At 51.9% G+C, this 16,605-nt stretch overlaps 1 protein-coding gene and 1 pseudogene across 1 annotated transcript; one reads left to right on the forward strand and one right to left on the reverse strand.

The window, feature by feature from the left end:
• The first annotated feature begins 600 nt into the window (after positions 1–600).
• Positions 601–1,416, forward strand: LOC147350699 (uncharacterized; annotated as a pseudogene).
• A 4,957-nt stretch (positions 1,417–6,373) lies between these two features.
• Positions 6,374–16,009, reverse strand: LOC147350700 (liprin-alpha-1-like). The gene is made up of 5 exons (XM_086362324.1): positions 15,940–16,009; positions 15,378–15,645; positions 13,363–13,585; positions 7,617–7,768; positions 6,374–6,785 (listed from the first exon to the last, which is right to left on the reverse strand). Exons 1-5 carry the CDS (start codon positions 16,007–16,009, stop codon positions 6,458–6,460), a joined length of 1,041 nt encoding a protein of 346 aa, XP_086218450.1. The 3' UTR covers positions 6,374–6,457.
• Between the last annotated feature and the right edge of the window lie 596 nt (positions 16,010–16,605).

The raw sequence follows: 16,605 nt of genomic DNA on the forward strand, positions 1-16,605 counted from the left end.
ACCCTGCTGCCGAGACAGGTCAAGAGCTAGAAACCACAGGTAAGGGAGACGGAGAAAGAGGGAGAGAGAGACAGCAAGAGGACACTCAAGCTTCCCAACCCCCGGCCTCCACACCCTCCCCCCTCCACTCTGGGTATCCACCCGGCCCCAAGTCGACCCGACCCCACCCTCACCCACCGACACACTCACACACACTCTCACACACTCACCCTCTGGCCTGGGGGTGGGGGCTGGGTCTCGCCTTAGGTAGCCAGGCCAAAGGGGACCTTTGAGACCTTGGCTTCAAGGAAGTCTTGGGGTCCCCACGGGTGACCGCCAGCCCCAGGGCACCGCGTCCAGCCGGGCCCGGCCCAAAGCTGACGCCCCCTCCCTTGGGGAAGCTGCTTCTTCCGCGTGGCCTTCCTCTGAGGTGCGTCACGGGCTGTGCCAGTGTGTCTGTCTCAGATCCGATGCCATCCTCTCTCCCCTGTCTCCTGTTTGCTGTCTCTCTGTCGCTCGCTCTGTGTCTCCCTCTGTCTCTGCCTCCGTGTGTGTGTGTGTGTGTGCGCGCACGCGCACGCGTCTGTCTGTCTGTCTATCTGTATCTCCCTCTCACAGTCCTGGAGTCTATCTCTGAACTTTCATCTCTTTCTGCCTCTGTCTCTCCTGACACCCGGCGGCCCGTCCGTTCCTCTGGCCCCGGCCTCTCACAGGTGCTATGGCTCTGGCTGATGAGGTTGCGACGGCGGGCTGTCGACTGTCTGTGTGTCTGTCCGTGTGCCTGCCTGTCGCTCGTCTGCTCTCGCAGGAAGGTTGTGTGCTTGTCCGGCGGCGTGGGGGAAAGGTGGGGGCCTCGGTAGGGCGAAGGGGCGGGGCTGAGGCGCTCGGGTGGACCGCGCCTCCGTGGCTCCCGGTGGGTTTGGGCACCGGGCAGGTGTCGGGCAGGATGGGCGCTCAGGGCCCTGGCTGGGCGGCGCCTAGGCCCACAGGAGGCTCAGAGGCCCAAGGGCCGCGGGGGTCGGGCGGCGGCGGGGCCGAAAGCCAGACACCTCCGGGCCGCATGGCCCTGGGCAGCGAACGGGATCGAGGGAGGCCCGGCTCGCCGAGCGCGGCCGGGCCTGGAGAGGCCCGGGGTGGAGGGCGCCAAGACCTCCGCGCCCCTCAGCCCACCCCCCAGGCCCCGTGCGCACGCACGCCTGGCATGCCGCTGGGGGTCCCGGAAGCCCTCCGGGCTGCCGAACCTGGCCAGGCGTTTGCTGGCCGCGGGGTGGCAGTGTTCGGGGGCATGGCGGCATTGGCTGGCGGAGTCTGGTCGCGGGTCGTTCGGCTCAAGTACAGCGCACACCCCCATGGTGAGGTGCGGCCTGCTGGCCCGACCGGCAGGTCAGAGCGAAAGGGAGGCACAGCGCAGGGCTTTTAGGGCGCCCGGCGGCAGCCGCCTCCTTCTACGGCCATATCACCCTGAACGCGCCTGATCTCCTCTGATCTCGAGGGCTCACATTTGATGGTGGTCTTGTCATCTCCTACCTCTTTCTCGTAAAGCTGGCAGCTGAGGGAATGAGGTAAGTGTAAAATTGAATAACAATAGACTGTGTGGAATCTGTGAATGTGGAGCTCTGTGAATCCGTAGGTCTAAGGAGAGACTGGCAGCTGCCGACGTGGAGTATCTGTCCCCATGACCACGTTTACGTCATCAAATGTGCCATTGACCGCCCTCCCCCCACCCCGGGTGGCAGGGACCCCCACGTGGCAGCCCCCAGGCTCGCTCTCTCTGGCTCATCCACCCTCTAGAAGTTTCCCCAGACCCTCAGTAGGAGTGGGCACTGCTGCGGGTGTGCGTTGTGTGTCCTCGTGCCCCATGTGACGTTGCACAACTAACCGCACTCTGTGTTTGCACCCTTCCTCCCGTGCTCATGGGACCAGGCAGCGTGGCGGGAATGCAGGGGCTGGATTCTGCTACAGTCAGGACTTGCTCCTGATGTGCTTCCGGGTGAGTACAGGCCGGCCTGGTCCTGCGGGGGCATGGAGCCCACGCCCCAGGGAGTGGAGGGACAGTGGGTCTCTGGAGGTTAGCCTGGGAGAACCCTCACACCAGAGAACGTGACCTTGGCGCCCCACTGCCGCTGGAGTGGTCAGAGCATGGCCAAGGCCCCTCGCATAGGGACGCATGGGTATCCCTCCCACAGCGCCAGTGCTGCCGGCCATGCCCTGCGTGCACGTTCTCGGAGGGAACAGGGCCCAGAGCGTCAGGGTTCACGAGGCTGCCCTGCCCTGGGCCTCTCCGTACGGAGGCCAGTGTTTCACATGGAGGTGCACCGGCATCTGGGGCTCGGCTGCTGCTAAGGGGCCACCCTCCCTTGCAGGCGCTGCTCTGGGTAGGCCTCTGGTGGGTCTGGCCCTGGGGCCCAGCCCTGCTCGAGCAACTCTGAGGGCAGGAGGCTGTCTGCTCTGTCCTGTTCACATCTCAGCTAGAAAGCTGGATTGGGCTTTTGAGGTTTTTTTACCAGCAGCTTTTAGCTATATGTCAGAATAAAGTCAGCCACAGAGTTCTCTCCTTGATCTGCTTGGCCCTCCATGTTTCTCTGAATTCTCAAAGCAGCTGAAGCCCCAAATGGGGTGGGGGTGGGGGTGTCAGGAGGGGCAGGGGCTGGGGCACCAGCTGCCAACCCAGGACTGACTTTTCTGTGTGTGTGTGTCCAGTTTACCTGCACGAATTCTCCAGATGTTTATACAGCATCCAGTATACAACAAAGACTACATTTTGAACTCGATGGAATCTTTACTCTGTTAATACTTGTTACATGGACCCGAAGATATTACAGGGTTTTTAATTAGTGAAAAATTCATGAATACCATAGAGAAAATATTTTAGAATTTAATGTTTCTGATATTTATGTAAACTTATGACTTCATTTATATAATTCCTTCCTTTTTCTTGTATATTCAGGCTATGAATATCCTTTCAGATCAATTTCATGTTCTGATACCTGATTTCAGTCTTTCAAATGAATGTACTGTAGTGCTTGTCTGTATAAATCCTATGAACAAACACAGGGCTTTTGTAAATGATGCATTTATTGTAATTATTCTTGTTTAATTTTTCAATGTTAAACCATGAGAGAAGGGGTTTTCCTGCGATTGTAAAATCATCATGACACGGTGTGCTTTATTATCCTTCCAGAATGTAACCAAGCTCTCCAACAATCACTCTGAAATAAGAAAACTTAATTTCAACCAATTGTTGTTGGATGTTAACGACTGGCCTAAACTGTACTTTTTCTAGCAAGAAATGCTTTTTGTCCACAGCGTGAAGTGATTTAAAAGTACTGGGTGTTAAATGTGAGCTTCTAATGAAATTTGGGCTGAAAGGATGCCTAGAAGAAGACTGAAAATCTCTCCTGTAACCCTGTCTCTGTGGACCTGGATCCCTCCTCTCCGGTGAGACTCTTTGGGGACCAATCTCGATGCCCTGCACCCACTGCAGAGCCATCGAGCTGGACAGTGAAGGTGCCACTTCCCAGACAGACAGGGTAGTGTAGCTCTGACAAAGGCCTTATTTTTATGTAAATCATCTTTTTACATGATTGTAAACATGTTTAAAGAATGGACCTAGGCGTACATTTTTAGATTGTGATGACATAGCCATTCTGGATTGTATAAGTAGCAAATGTAATTTTTACTTTTTCAGCGGCACATTAAAAAAGCCAGCAAGAGATGCGTTCAGGTCACAGTGTGATATTTATTATGCAGCTGGTATCTTGGTAGACAGAGACAGCATGTTTCTTTACATGTGGGTTCTGCCTTTAATTTACTTGTACAATTCATTGTTATCATTCTATTTTCCTATTAATCTTTTGTGAACTTCCTGAATATGTGACAAAGTATGTACAGTCTACTTTTGAACTATTTTTATCATAGTATTATTTATTGCTTTCTTTCAATAAAGTACTGAAGCAAAATTTCCCAGGGCCAATAAAGAGTGCCGAGGGTAAGCTGTACTCTCACTGAGAACAGACCAGAGCTGGTAATGGGAGCCCGTGTCATCACACGGACATTCTGTTAAGAGAAATGGACGGATGCAATGGAAAGGCCAGAAGGCGGAAGCATAGGTGTCCCTAGAGGACGACCGACAGTGTGTTCATGCCCTTGGCTCTGGAGACAAGAGGCTCCATCACTTCAGCATCTGCGGGGACAAGGCCCCTCTGCTGCTGAGGTGTGGGCAGCGGGCCGAGGGTGGGAACAAAGTGCAGGTGTCGAGGCTCGCCATCGGTCACAGCGTGGGGTGTCCGAGGGCAACCTTGACGGGGATCCAAATGATGCACCCTAGTCCAGCATCAGGTCCTCCCCCAGCATCAGACCCTAGTCCAGCGTCACGGCCCTAGGCCAGCATCAGGCCCTCCCCGACCCTCAAACCCTCCCCCCACCTCCAACCCTTCCCCAGTATCAGGCCCCCCACCTCCAGTATGAGGTGTGGCAGCCCTACTTGTCTGATACTCCTGAGCACACTCAGGCAGCCCCAGAGCAGCAGGACAATAGCTCTGGCAGGAGGTGCATCTTTAGGAATCACCTGCGGAGCAGCAGCAGCTGGGCTTTGTTTCAGGTCAAGGAGAGACAAAGAAAAGGCACTTGTGCAGGAGGCAGTGGAGGCTGTGGGCACGTTCCCCCAGCTCTGCTTCCTCCCCGTAGGGGCTTTGCTCTCATGCTCTCTCACAGGCCCCAGGGTGGTGTCCTTCCAGATTCACGGTCTCCTTGATATCTCAAGCCCAAGTCCTGAGTTGTGTCCCAGTCCGGTGTGGCAGAGGGCTGGGAACACCCAAGCTCAAGGGCTGAAAGGATTCCAGGGGGACAGCCGGGCCACAGCAAGTGGCAGGTTAGGGGATGAGGGTGGCCACCTACAGAGGGCCCCGGAGCAGCACTGGAAGGAGAGCAGTGATGCCTTAGCTCACTCGGGGATGCTGCCCGGCCTGGCACTCAGAGATGTTACTGCCAGCAGCTCTGGGGATACAGGAAGCCTGGTGAGTGACACCACGCCACCTAGGCCGTGTGGTGGGCACTGCTGACCATGTCCTCGGTTTTCATTCTGGTTCCAACTGTCCCTCCAAGGGCTGGAGGGCTCCTCTTCCGAATGGCACAGACACTTTCTTTCTGTGGGTGAACGCATCCCTTGTTTCTGTTGGCGCTGTTGTCGCTCATCGTGTGTTTTCCTCTTTACAACCTGTGCTTGCTGCTCTTCCAGTTTAACTTAGGAGCAGCCCTCATTTTCTGCATTTCTAGTTGTCAGCATTCACTGGGGCTTTCCAGGTGGCGCTAGGGGTAAAGATCCTGCCTGCCAATGCAAGAGATAATGAGAGATGTGGGTTCAATCCCTGGGTTGAGAAGATGCCCTGGAAGAGAGCATGGCAACCCACTCCAGTCTTCTTGCCTGGAGAATCCCATGGACAGAGGAGCTAGTGGGCTACAGTTCCTGGGGTCGCAGAGTCAGACACGACTGAAACAGGTTAGCACACACTCAGTTTTTAGTTCAGTCACTCAGTTGTGTCCGAGTCTTGTCACTCCTTGGATTGCAGCACTCCAGGCTTTCCTGTCCTTCACTATCTCCTGGAGTTTGCTCCAACTCATGTCCATTGAATCATCAGGCCATAGAGCCATCTCATTCCTGTTTCATCCACGAGAGAGGTGGCTGGGGCTCGGCAAAGTCTCTGGTCCCACTGGGTGGGTGTGAACCTGCCCTAACCGCTCCCTAACCACGTGACTGTCACTGTGTCCTCCTCTGTAAATCGGGAGGGGGCAGCACCTGCTTGGTAAGGGGCACACACAGCATCTGGTACATAATCAATACACCATCCATCTCAGCATTGTATTTACTACTAATAAGGATAGCATTTAATAATCTGCTCCTTTTTCTCTCTTGTCACTTAACTGTGCTCCAGACCACATCTGCTTTACTTACCCCTGTAAATCCCACACCCAGCACAAACGAGACTCAACACATTTGTGGCTGAAGAGGCAGGAACATACGCTGTCCTCAAGGAGAGGAAGCTGAGTGATATGGGGGCCTGATGATAACCCTGTCTGATGAGGGGACCCCAGGAGGACCTGTGTGGCTGTGGGGTGGGGTGGGGGGCATGAGCAGAACCCCTGATGAGCTCCTGGGGATGGGGAAGGTGGCAGGAAGGAGGGCGGGCTGTTCCTTGTGGGGTGTCCACAGATTGTACTTCACCCCTCACTGAGGAGCACTTAGGCCGTTTCCAAACACATATCACTGTTAGGATGAAACAATCATCGCCCAGCTCCTACTCAATTTCGTAGAATATGTTTCTAGCACTGGAGTACAATCATCTGCTTTATTCATTCCATGCTCCGTTCATCCACCCATCCAGAGAGCCATCTGTTCATCCATCCACCACTCACTAATCAATCCATCCATCCACTCTTAATTCATCCATCCATCCAACCATCCACTCATTAACTCAGCCGATCATCTCAGACCCATTGAGAAGACAGACGCCTCCTCCACTCCTGCTCCCAGGAGGACCCCCAGCATGATTGACAGGAGCCTCGTGGGGACGACAGGGGAGACACAGAAGGGAGATGCCTGCAGGCCCTCCTCCCTCTGAACGGTGAAGCACCCACCTGGTCCTAACGCCTCCTTGCTGGGGTGTTCAGGCCGGCCCTTTTCCTTCTTGCGAAACAAGCGGCTGATGGAGGACTTGATGCCCTTCTTCTTTGGGGCTTTGTGCAGCGAGCCCTGGCTGCTGGTGCTGCTGCTGGGGTTATTCCCGGGGCTGTCCTGAGAGCCTGTGGAGCTTCGGGGAGAGAAAACGACCTTTAACTGGCACCCTTGTGCAAACACACACCCCTCCACAAGAGCTACTGATAGAAACAGGCACCCAGCAACACCCGCGCCTCAACCTCGCAGCTGACAGTTGGACTCTCCTTCACCAACCACACTCCACACGAGCAATGCAGGCCCCCGGTGTCAGACAACCGCACCGGGAAGCTGAGATTCTCTGCCTCGAGCTCTCCCGAGAGGAGGGCTTGACTCCAGGCCAGCTGGTGCAGAGGGCGCTCTGACCCTCCCTTAGGGTCGCTGCTCGGCAGGTGACGACGCTCCAGGAGAAGACGAGCTCCCCTGCTCTGGGTAGTTCCCCCCACCTCCCACAGGGTAACTGTCCCCGGCCGTGGCAGGAGAGCGACGGTCACCGTGCAGGGCTGCTGGTCAGGTGACCACACGTGCCCCCCATCGAGTGCTGCCTGGCTCAGGACGGGAGCTCAGCAAGTGGTGGTCTGAATGAGGACAGTGTCAGTCACAGGAGGGGACAGGGTCTCCTGAGAGGAGACCCCTGCAGAAAAGAGAGGGACCCTCAAGAGTGAACCCGAGAGGCACGGGGCCGTCACCGTCAGGAACGTGCCCTCTACCCAGAGCAGGAAGAAAGCTCCCACAGGAGTCAATCTGTAGAGATGGACGTTTTCTAAAATCACTGAGGTCACTGAGCTCTTCTTCCCCAGCACCTGAAGTTCACCACTAAACACAGGCACCGAACTCAGTGGTATTCCTTTAAAATCATCCTTGCAACTCTTTCAAGACAAGAGGTGCAGGGCTCCTGAAACTGACGATGCACACACAGGTCACTTACTTGTGGGCGTCCCCGAGGTCCTCATGGGTGGCTGTGCGCAGCGCCCCCGTGCGCAGGCGGCCCAGCCGAAGGGACCGTGGCCAGGCGAGGGTCGAGGTTTCACATTTGATGGCGGTCTTGTCATCTCCTACCTCTTCCCGTATAGCTGGCAGCTGAGGGAGTGAGGTAAGTGTCAAATTGGCTAACAATAGACTGTTCTGAAAAAGGCAATCACACAGGCTTTACATTATAACCAGAAACTTATTTGAAGATCTATTAGCTATGCTTTCCCCCAAGTACAAAAAAACCCTTGTTATAGCTTAATGCCATCTTAAAGGACTGTCTTGTTCAAAAAAAGCGGGGCTACGGGGCAGCGAGAGCATCTGACTGAGTGCAGAGACCCCAGACGGGAGCCTCCCTGCAGCCGGCCTCGGCCCTCCCTGGAATCCAGCGACCAGATGGCCCTGCAGGGCAGGACAGCAGAGCGATGCTGGCACCGTGAATCCTGCACGGCATGAACTGCCCTGATGAAAGGACTGTGCTCATCGCCAGATGCTGCTCAGAAGCACCACAGCTAGAGTACAAAACCTCTCAGCAAAGCCGTCCAGACCTTTCTGTTTGAAGGAGAAAAAGACACAGCTTGTGCCACCATCCAAGATCATTTGTAGTGATGATGCAGGTTACTGGAACCCATGACAACAAGAGAAACACAGAAAAGGTACCTAACCCCTCCACGCGAACACCGTGTGCCTGGATCGTATGTCTCGGTAACATACAGACTGGGGACTACCCACTGAAGTACTTACACGCAGTTCGAGTGTCATTCGCTCACAGTGGTTTCCATAAGGCACCCCCAGGTCTTCACTAAGAGATGATCTTGTATCACCCTAGAGTGGTGGGAGGTTCAAAAGGGAGGAGATATATGGGTACCTATGGCTGATTCATGTTGAGGTTTGACAGAAAAGAAAATTCTGTAAAGCAATTATCTTTCAGTTAAAAAATAAACTAATTAAAAAAAAAAAGAAGAAGAAGAAGAAGAAGATGATGATCTCTCTTGCACTCCCAGCGTTTCCGCTGGTCCTGGGTGTGAGGAAAGGAAAGACAGTGTGGGAACAGATTAACCCTGCAGGGTCCAAACAGGTCTCACTGATACATTTCGGTGTGTGGTTAAACCAGGGGAGGTTTTAGGAAACATGCATGGCATGTATTGTTATAAACAATGAATGCGTTGTTTTGACCAACTAACCTGTGCTTTTTTGGTGGGATTCTGTAAAGAATACTGATCCCGTGCAGCCCCACAGGAGCTTGGTGACAACAAAGTAACTTAGTGCAAAATATAGCTGAACTCATTTAAGAGCAGCTGGATAAACTGGGCTCCCTCCCCTGAGCTCTAACAAGAACCCTCAGACAACAGAAGGCTACAAAGGCTAGAAATTATCCACATGGAACTGAACACGGATCAATCTCAAATTCAAGTTAAAATAAGCATTTATAAAAATCAGAAAACAGCAACGAACAGAGCAGGGAAGTGACACACCTGGGTTGACTATGGACTCAGTGGAGACAAACACCTGCCTCAGAGTCAGGGCCCAGGCCAGCACCTTTCGCCGGGCCTCCTCGTGAGGAAGGCCTCTGGGTCTGCGCCTGGTGCCCTCCCCCAGGATGGGAGCTGCCCCACTGGTGCAACATGTGGCTAGGAAGGGCAGTGCCGTGTCCTCGCTGAACAGGAGGGCAAAGCAGGCCACAGAGCAGGTGAGCAGCACACCCAGGTCACCAACCCCAGGGGGACGGCGCTGCTCTGCTGTGCTCAGCAGAAGGGCTCCCGTGCACTGAGCTGCCTGAACTGGAGCACAGCCACCCCAGTCCTGCGGGAAGGCCCAGGAGTGCTCGGTCAGCGGGCTGGGAGCAGGAGAGGGACAAGGAAGGCCAGCCCTTGGGGCACTGGACTCCAACAACAGGGGCTCATCCAAGTGACCCGAGGGGAGAGGCAGAGAGCTCCCTCCTGATGCTCCCTCCATCAGGGATGCCGTGATGCACACGAGAGCCTCTGGAGGAAAGGTGGCTGGACGGCACCACGTTTAAGTGTCCAGGCTCTGATCAGACCAGTCTGCACCATGCTGCTGGGTGTGAGAGCCTGGGCAGGGTGCCCGGCCTCGCTAAGCCTCAGTGTCTATGTCTGCTGAATGGGGATAGCAGCAATCTGGATCTCACCTGGGGCTGAGGTGACAGACTCGGAAAGCACGTGCCCGGCACACAGAGTCTCCTGCACACTGCTACCCACCATCATTAAATTGGCTTCCCGCAAATCTAACATCTATGGCTCTGATTCAGACATTTCTTATAAGAAAACACTAAGCGGAAATTCCATGGTGGTCCAGAGGTTAAGACTTGGCACTTTCACTGCTGGGACACTGGTCTGATCCCTGCTTGGGGAACTAAGATCCCATAAGCTGTGCAGCATGGCCAAAAACATAAGTACAGAAATTTTTAAAAGTAATAAATAATACTATGTCTATTATAAACAAGCATGAGATGATCAGAAGGCAAACAAGTGGGAGAAAGGCAAACTGTTACAACTGTCCCAACGAATGACCTATTTCCAACAGAACCATCAGCACATTTTAAGTGGTGGGTGAGTTTCATTACTTCCATTAAAACATCAATTATTCACCAGGACATAACCACACAGTGATCATTCACGTTACACGATAAGGACTCTTCAATACTTCACAGAGAAACAAAGGCCTGCTAAATTAGTAAACAGTTTACCTTTCGACGCTGCTTCCTTAAATCACTAGGCTGATAGATGCATGCAAAGAAATGAAGAGAAACCAGATTCATTGCGACTTTGAAGCTAAAATTTCAAGAATCCGTAGAGGCAAATACAGTAAAGCAAAAATGATGGCAAACATGTAAGTGACATGAAGATTTACAGAACATGTGACTGGAAGCAGAACATTTTTTTTGACCACAGAAGTTAAATAAGCTATTCAAGATTTACTAGAGAGACACTATAAATTATTACTCAAGAAGATACCATTCTATTACAACATCATGATTTATTAAAGCACAGCATTCTGTACAACAAAGGGCCTTAACAGGTGTCTATTCTCAGCCAAATTTCTCTATAAGTTCGTTTCTCTTAATCAAAAACATGTTATATTTTAAATTAGTAATTTAACTGATGAGGAAGTTACCATAATATCTATTTTAACACTGAACAAATCTAACCACCTATTGGACATTAATGTAAAATCCTGACACAGAATTTGATTTAAAACTTCTCACAATAAATTCATTAAACCAAGTTCCCTGTGAAAATATGTAAGAATGAAAGCTAGCATAATAGCAGGTGCAGTCTTTACATTTTATTAACCATAGAAGATACTTTTTTAACGAGGCTAATAGAGACATTAACTGTGCAAAAGCTGATGAGATTTACAGTCTTAAATACAAGCACCAACACAGAAAGGATATTGTGTCAGTTCAGTTCAGTTGCTCAGTCGTGTCTGACTCTTTGTGACCCCATGAATCGCAGCATGCCAGGACCCCCTGTCCATCACCAACTCTTGGAGTTCACCCAAACTCATGTCCATTGAGTTGGTGATGCCATCCAGCCATCTCATCCTCTGTCCTCCCCTTCTCCTCCTTCCCCCAATTCCTCCCAGAATGAGAGTCTTTTCCAATGCGTCAACTCTTCACTTGAGGTGGCCAAAGTGCTGGAGTTTCAGCTTTAGCATCAGTCCTTCCAATGAACACCCAGGACCGATCTCCTTTAGAATGGACTGGTTGGACCTCCTTGCAGTCCAAGGGACTCACTCTCAAGAGTCTTCTCCAACACCACAGCTCAAAAGCATCAATTCTTTGATGCTCAGCTGTCTTCACAGTCCAACTTTCATATCCATACATGACAACTGGAAAAACCACAGCCTTGACTAGATGGACGTTTGTTGGCAAAGTAATGTCTCTGCTTTTGAATACGCTATCTATGTTGGTCATAACTTTGCTTCCAAGGAGTAAGCGCCTTTTAATTTCATGGCTGCAGTCACCATCTGCAGTGATTTTGGAGCCCCCAAAAAATAAAGTCTGACACTGTTTCCCCATCTATTTCCTATGAAGTGATGGGACCAGATACCATGATCTTAGTTTTCTGAATGGTGAGCTTTAAGCCAACTTTTTCACTCTCCTCTTTCACTTTCATCAAGAGGCTTTCTAGTTCCTCTCACTTTCTGCCTTAAGGGTGATGTCATCTGCATATCTAAAAGTCCATTAATTCTACACTTAAGAGGATCATTTCTTCATGTAAGCACAATCTCATTTATGAATTACACATGATATGTAGTTTAGGATCCATCTACATATATTATGCTTATAACTGCGTGCTGCTGCTGCTAAGTCCCTTCAGTTGTGTCCGACTCTGTGCGACCCCATGGACTGCAGCCTACCAGGTTCCTCTGTCCATGGGATTTTCCAGGCAAGAGTACTGGAGTGGGTTGCCACTGCCTTCTCCTGTAACTGCACAGTGATACACCAATTCAACTTACTGCTATGGGGGAAAAACACCATTTAATGACACATGAAGACAAAGCACAAACCCGACTAAGGGGACACATGCTGTGGACCACAGAACGGCTATGACCAGAGCAAGTGAGGGGACGGGGGACGGGAGATGGATGGGTAAACTACAGCCTCGGGGGCTGGGGGGGATCTGGATTCATGATGACTAAGCAGACAACAGGATGAGAGAGGGAATCAAAACCAATGATGAAAGCAGACACACTGTCAGAGAACTCCAACAGCAAGGAAAACATACAGAACTGTTTTTGTCCAAATATTTGGAAAGAAATCAAGCATGAAACCACAGAGAAATCATCAAAGAATTTTAAATATCAACTAATTAGCCAATGATGCCAATTATAAAAACAGTGTCAAAAGACCACAAAATGGACTGGTTACCACTTCACAGGCCGCTAAAATGATTCACGGTTAATTTAATTATAAGCTGACTAACAATGCAGCTAACATGAAATGGGTGGTAACAGAAAAAAGAGACAATACAAGTCCAGTTACAAAGCAGAATGTTGTACACGTGATTTCATGGGGTAAACAGCAATACACTCACAACACCTAAGCTAAACACACAAGAAAGCTGGAACATGTGCTTTAGAGCCGCACACTCTGTCACCAAAAGCCCTAGGTCGTCATCCCAGTTTTAGACTCAGAAAACTGAGGCAGCCCGACGTCTGCCCTGGGGCCCTGGGGCCCTGGGCTTTTAACCTGGTTTCACACGCAGAGCTGGACTGAGCGCGTGGCCAGGTCCATCAGCAAGCAGACCAGTGTAGATTCTTGGTTTTGTTCCCACCGCATGCCCTGCACCCTGCAGCCAGGCATCCCCAATGGAGAATGTGCTGTACGGCTTTCCCATGCCATGAGAGCTGCCTATGGCTACTTTCAGGAAGCTGTCTGCTCCCTGAGAACAGAAACTTCCCTGCAGCTGCTGTGCCCAGCACAGGCCAGGCCCAACGTTACAGAGGCAGGCTCTGGCTGAGTTCATGATGACGTGCTAAGTTGGTGGTCCAAATATCAAGACTAATTTGTCACTGTGCCATTGTGCAATGATTAAAGACTAGGCGGTTTTAAAACTTTTAGACCTCTGAGCATAGCAAATGTACCTGATTTTCTTCTGGGTATAAAGAGAAAAAACAAAAAACAAACAAAAAACAGCATGCTGGGGGAGGGATGCGGCAGGGAGGAGGCAGACACATACCAGAGTCATGATGCCCAGCTGGTCTCCCTCCTGTGCCGGGCTGTGCCGCCTCGTTCTGGGCTTGGGCAGGGGTGGGCAGGAGCCAGCATGCGAGGAGGTGGGAAGCAGGTTGAGGGAGCTCACTGATTTAAAACGACGGAGGCTGCCTAAGCTCCCCCTGCCCTCCCTGCTCTCAGTCTCCTCGGCCCGCTGCTCCGTGTTCTCCTTCTCTTCTTCGATCAACCTAAAATAGAATAAAATACGTCACCTGCCTTTGTCAGCAGAGGAACCTATCTGGACAATAAATTTGGGCTGGCATTCTGTGTCATGATTAGCAAATTCCAGAAACAGTTGCTCAATGAACATCTCAGCCAAAAGGTTCTACGTTTCCTCTTTTGAATATTCTCAAACTTAGAATAACTTAGCGTTGAGTCTTACAAACTGGCCCTGATCATTCACGCTTGATTTCACTTATTTACTCTAACATTCTGAAGGGGCCCTGGTGGCCACTCTCTTTCCTGTGAAGAGATACCTCAAGTTGACAACCCTTACCTCCCCTGCTCTCAGGGCAGAGATGCACGTCAGTGCCTCAAGTCTTTTCCACTGGGAATCAGGAACTCTGTATAATCAAAACAGCAATTCACAAACAAGCTGCAGTTTCTAAACACAAGTCTCCAGACCAGATGAAGTGCTGAGTTGATCTTTTTTTTTTTTTTTTTTAAAGGTTGTATATATACAAACGCGTCACTTGATGAGGTTCTCCACCAGCTTTGTGTGAGTTCCTGGATTCATGTCAATGTGCTGCATTAACCTAGAATTCACAGTTTCTGCTCTTCTCCCCTAATGTGTGGTGGATGTTTTTATATAGCAGTTTAAATACAGGATTATGCAAATAAAATGACTTTCAAATTAAAATACAAGATTCTTACAGGAAGTAAACTCTCCAGCTTCACTTCTACTCATACATCTGGAAAGTTTTTCACTGTTGATAACAAGTTGATGGACAGAATTGACCATTTACATCAAGTCAACTTGTCGCATAAGGAAAAATCACTTTTACCCGACAACTTGCTGTAAAAATAAAAATATTAATATATAACCGTTCCATACTTCCTGCAGGGATGTGGAAAGACCATCTTTCTGAGCTCGTCTGTGCTCAAACACGGCCCACAAAGCTGTCTGTCTTGGCGTCAAATGGGCAGGCGACACCACCTGCGTTTGCTGGTTGTCCCGTTCACCCCCTGCCTTTCCCCTGGAGCATCCCGCTCGGCCGACAGGAACGGGCACCTCGGCCTGGGCTGACGTGATGAGAACAGTCTGAGCAGCAGCTCTGCCTGGTCCTGTGCAGGGTCACCGGCCTGCGGCCACTCTGAACATGGACTCGGGACACGGGCATAGCTGTGCGGGTGTGGCACCAGGCAGGCCTCGGGGCCCCCAGCCACCTGGCTGCACCCAGACCCAAGGCCCCCCGCTCACCACGAGGCAGGCCTTTGGATTCTATCCTGTTTTGAAAATTGTTATAACTGCCAAGACGGTGTCCAAAGAAAACATCTTAAATATACTGATGAGATGAGAAAAACTCAAACACACGTCCTTGGACCACTGTCTTACAACAAGCCAATCTTCACACTGCATTAAGTTAAAAAGGAAAATGCAGATCTGAGTGGGAATTTGCCAACCCCAAAACCCCAGCTTTCACCAGGTGGCTTTTCACCAGAACATGGGGGCCTCTGAGGGACACAGGAGGGTCCACGGGCTGCAGGGGACACTGCCTCGGTACCTCACTCACCTTGGGGCTCAGAGCTGAGGGGGGACACCCCACAACGCCCCCCCACCCCCACAGAGTGCTGACACCACACCACGGACAGAATGCCCTGGCTGACCGAGCTCTGTAATCAAGGGCCATCTCAAAACTGAAAATTCTTGAAGCAGACCTGAGGTCAGGTTTCTTACTATGGAACACTCAGACGTCCCTAGGAGAAGACAGCTCCTCAGAGAAACCGAGTTTCTGGGGAGCTGAGTTCAGGATCACCCACCGGATCTCTTCGTTGATGGCGTCCAGCTGCTCCTGCATCATCACGGTCAGAGTCTTGGCATCAGCCTGCCTGCCGGGCGACAGCTGAGTGGCCGAGCTGAAGAGGGTGACCCTGTTGCCCTTGTCGTCAGACACGCCCTCGTCACTCTCAAACGCCTGGGCCACGTCGGCCAGCATGCTGGCTTGCTGCGTGCGCTCCCAGTCCTGCTCCTTTGGGGTCTGCACCTGGGCACGACAGGACCACGTCTCATCAGCGACATTCAGGGCAGCTCAAGTCTATCAGGAACTGAACCCAATTTTACATGGAAGCCCTGACTCTGGATAAATGGGCCATGCTCATGAGACACTGCCATCTCTTAAGCGAACAGGACTCAAGAAACAGGCAGGGGGAGAATCCAGTTCCTAGATGGCCTGGTGACACTCAGGTCTCAGCGTGGACAGCAGGCAATCCTATGAGGTTATTCACAAGGGTGGGCTGATGGAGTCAGAGACAGAAACTGAAAATTACAAAAATACATCCATGCCTCCATCAGCCAGGCTGGAGGAAAATAAGAAAAAAGAACCCTTCAGCTCGGCAGCCGCTGGGTCCCTATCAGCGGTCATCACTGGTACCAGTTCACCAGAGTGTACCATCCTCGCAGGCTCCCAGTCTTCCGTTTCCCAGGCTGGTCTGAACACCCACAGAGAGGCGCAAGCAGGGGCAGCCAGGAGACGGGAGGGCCAGCCCCTCCGCGGCTCTCCTCTCGGGACACAGGCCCTCGGGCTGTTCTGGGGGATGGCTCCTCGCACCGCAAGGGTGGCTCTGTCATCAGAGACACATGGGATAGTGCCAGCGGGGCCCCGTGCCGCCCTCCCGCTCTCACACCTCACACCCTTCTCTCGGAAAACGTCCCCCCTGCCACACTGTCACCCAGGTCCTGCCTTCTTTCCCAGACAGGACCTCAAAGGAACTGAGGGGCAGCCTCGAGGTGCTGGCTTGCTGGCTCCCTGCCCCTGTGTCCAGTGCCCTAGCCTCCTGTCTTCATCACAACCCCGCCCCAGGGCTGGGCTACCCCATTCGCTGGCTCCGGGACCGCCTGCCATCATTCCTCCTCTGCTCCAGCGAACCAGCTGCCTATGGGTTCACCCCATCAGCCCGGTCGGCATGTCCTCTCCCTTCTCTTGCCTTCCAATCGCACAAGGGGAACCAGCAGATTCCTCCTCCAGGGCTCCCTGCAGCGCCCACTGCG

This window comes from Bos grunniens, chromosome 20 (genome assembly GCF_055505025.1).
Source record: "Bos grunniens cultivar Pamir isolate PY7600 chromosome 20, Bosgru_T2T1.0, whole genome shotgun sequence".
Taxonomy (NCBI): Eukaryota; Metazoa; Chordata; class Mammalia; order Artiodactyla; family Bovidae; genus Bos; species Bos grunniens.

Bases quoted from the DNA above. Each gene is read 5' to 3' on its own strand.
- LOC147350700 (XM_086362324.1), bottom strand. From the start codon at position 16,009: ATGGTACACTCTGGTGAACTGGTACCAGTGATGACCGCTGATAGGGAC. The intron at 15,646-15,939 runs GTTCTTTTTTCT...GATAGACTTGAG, and splicing joins AGCGGCTGCCGAGCTGAAGG to CTGCCCTGAATGTCGCTGAT. The intron at 6,786-7,616 runs GTAAGTGACCTG...CTCTCCCCGAAG, and splicing joins GACCTCGGGGACGCCCACAA to CTCCACAGGCTCTCAGGACA.